Source organism: Corvus brachyrhynchos, unplaced genomic scaffold (genome assembly GCF_000691975.1).
Source record: "Corvus brachyrhynchos isolate BGI_N302 unplaced genomic scaffold, ASM69197v1 scaffold114, whole genome shotgun sequence".
NCBI classification, from domain to species: Eukaryota; Metazoa; Chordata; class Aves; order Passeriformes; family Corvidae; genus Corvus; species Corvus brachyrhynchos.
In genome coordinates this window covers 2,764,076-2,766,517 of record NW_008238337.1, presented here as the reverse complement: position 1 = coordinate 2,766,517, position 2,442 = coordinate 2,764,076, and the positions used below count along the sequence as shown (strand labels likewise).

At 57.3% G+C, this 2,442-nt stretch overlaps 1 protein-coding gene across 3 annotated transcripts in view; it reads left to right on the top strand.

The window, feature by feature from the left end:
• The first annotated feature begins 105 nt into the window (after window positions 1-105).
• Window positions 106-2,442, top strand: part of ARL6IP4 (ADP ribosylation factor like GTPase 6 interacting protein 4) — a 6,301-nt gene continuing 3,964 nt past the window's right edge. For all 3 annotated transcript variants that reach the window (XR_001862180.1, XR_001862179.1, XM_017734781.1), the window contains exons 1-3: window positions 106-355; window positions 1,551-1,748; window positions 2,088-2,429. Coding sequence is in view for 1 of the 3 variants with exons in the window: in XM_017734781.1 (XP_017590270.1) it covers window positions 226-355; window positions 1,551-1,748; window positions 2,088-2,429 (670 nt within the window). In the remaining 2 variants the exon portion in view is untranslated. The remainder of the gene's footprint in view (window positions 356-1,550; window positions 1,749-2,087; window positions 2,430-2,442) is intronic.

Sequence of the window (2,442 nt, the reverse complement as noted above, 5' to 3'; positions counted from 1 at the left end):
CAGGGCCGGGCCGGCTGAGAACACCGGAGAAGGGGGGCCGGGGGGCTGATAAAGAGCTGCTCTCTTAAAGGGGCCGCGCCTGGAGCCGTGCGCGTAGAACGCCTCCTGCTGAGCTCTTAAAGGGCCAGCGCACCTTGCGCGGGGTCTTAAAGGGCCAGCATACCTCGTGCTGAGCTCTTAAAGGGCCAGCTCACCTCGCATGCCGCAGGCTCCCCGTGCTGGGGCATGAGGGCAGGGACAGCCCCTGCAGCTGCCCAGCGCAGAGCAGCTCCGGGGCCCCGGCGAGGGCCGGGCCTGGGCAGAGCTGGGTGGACAGGAGGAGTCGCTGTGGCCCCAGCCTGGTGTCAGGGTGGAGGTGAGAGCCCGGCTTAGGGCACAGGCAGCCTGCGATGCTGCTGGGATCATTTGGGATTCGTCGCCGGGATGCTGCTGCTGTCTGAGCCCAGCTCCGTCCGTGCCCATTGATCTGCTGCTGTGGTTGTGTCCTGCTGCCACAGCCAGAACAGAAAGATCCGAGTCCCAAACGCTGTCCCCAGCAAGGTCCTGGTGCAAGGGGCAGCTGCTGGGTGTGTGTCCATGGAGGATTCTCATCCTCTGAAACCTCCCTGTGTGTCCTTAATGGTTGTGGTTGGTTTTGGGTTTTTTTTTCTGATTGAAATTTCCCTGTGGAAATCAATCAAAGGTCTCATTCATTTGGGAGAGAATCCGAATTGCTGCCTGGGAATGTCGAGGTGGTAAACAAACGATTAATTAAATGTGGTAGTTGGAAGGTGGCTGTGAAGAAGCGTTTCCCAGATCCTCCTCTGCCCACGGTGCCAGTTTGTTTTTTAAATTAATTAGAGCATGGATCACACCAGCTCCGGCCTGGGGCTGCTGGCGTCCCTGGAGCTGATGGACGGGGGTGCCAGCTCCATGCGTCATCTATTTTCTAAGAGCAAATTGGAATATTAAAAATTCATTCGTCCCCTTGGCTTGTGCCTGCTCCCAGCATTTAAATAACAGGGTGATTGACTCGGTGTTGGGCTCGGGGAGGACGTTTTGTTCTGCTGACTGTGGCCGCAGTATCCATCACACTTTGCCTGTGTCCGTCTGTGGTGCAGCATCTCCTGACAGCTCCCAGCGCCATGGAGTGGCCATGGGCACAGCACTGCTGCAAACACCAGCCTCAGGCCCCTCCGTGCCTGCCCGTGGCAGGGATCAGCCCGATTCTCCAGGGACAAACAGCAGAAGCACAGGGAAAACCTGGTGCAAGGTTCTCCTGGTGGAAAACCTGCTTGGGGACAGTTGTCTGAGGCAGGGGAGGGCTGCCTGGGGACAGCTGTCCCTGTGCCAGCTCCCTGCCCAGGGCTGGGGGCTGCTGAAATTCCACGTGGCCAGGGCTGTGATGGGAGACCCTGACCCATCGCTCTGGTGGGAGCGGGTGTGAGCAGGGAGGAGTTTAACTGGAACAGGTCTTCCAGGGCTGGTTGGCTCATACTGGACTGAAGGGTTTTGGGGCTGCTGGGCAGGGTTGGTGCCCCCGTGGCTCTGATGTGACCCATTCCCTCCAGGAGCCAGCATGGCCCACAGCCGGTCTCGGAAGCGATCGCGGAGCAGGAGCAAAAGCGACTCTCGGAGCAGGCAGGAGAGGAAGGAGAAGAAAAGGAGGAAGAGCAGCAAGGACTCGCAGCAGGGCAGCAGCTCTCCACCAAGGAAGAGGATCTCTGGCTCTCATGGACACAAGTCGAGCTCGGCAGCAGCCAGGGAAGGTGGGGGAAGGCCCCTGAGCCTGAGCTTTCACCACATTTCCCCAGGGCAGGTGCACAGAGAGGGTCCAGGAGGGAGAAGAGGGTCCCTGGTTTGAGCTAAGTTGGTGTCTGTCACCTTGTCCTGCACTTTGTGCCTACTTTGGTCTCGTTCTGACAAGTGCAGAGCCCTCAGCCCCTCCATGTGCTGGCCTGGCCCTGGCACTGCACAGTCCCAGGTTAAAGATGGGCACAGAAGGGAATTCCAGGCAGGAAAGAAACCAGGCTAGGAGGGGGATAACCAACATCTCTGCTGCTGCAGGGCCAGGACTGCTCCACTCACCCTCTTCTTGTGTATTGCAGAAAAGAAGAAGGAAGGAAAGGACAAAAAGAAGAGGAAGGCCAGTACCTCTTCCTCTGGGACATCTTCATCCTCCAGCTCTTCCTCATCTTCCTCTTCCTCCAGCTCCTCTTCTGATGACTCCAGTGACAGTGACTCCAAAACAAAGAAGAGTCAAGACAGCAAAAAAAAGCGAGTGAAACAGAAAGACAAGAGGAAGAGAAAGAAGAAGAAGAAAAAAATAAAGAAGAAATCAAAAAAGAAGGGAAAGGAGAGGGCTAAGGAGGAGAAGGGCAAGGGAGAAGAGGTGCCCGGCCCCTCGCTGGAGCAGTGGCAGAAGGAATCAGTGGTGGACTCTGGGCCAGGTAATGATGATGC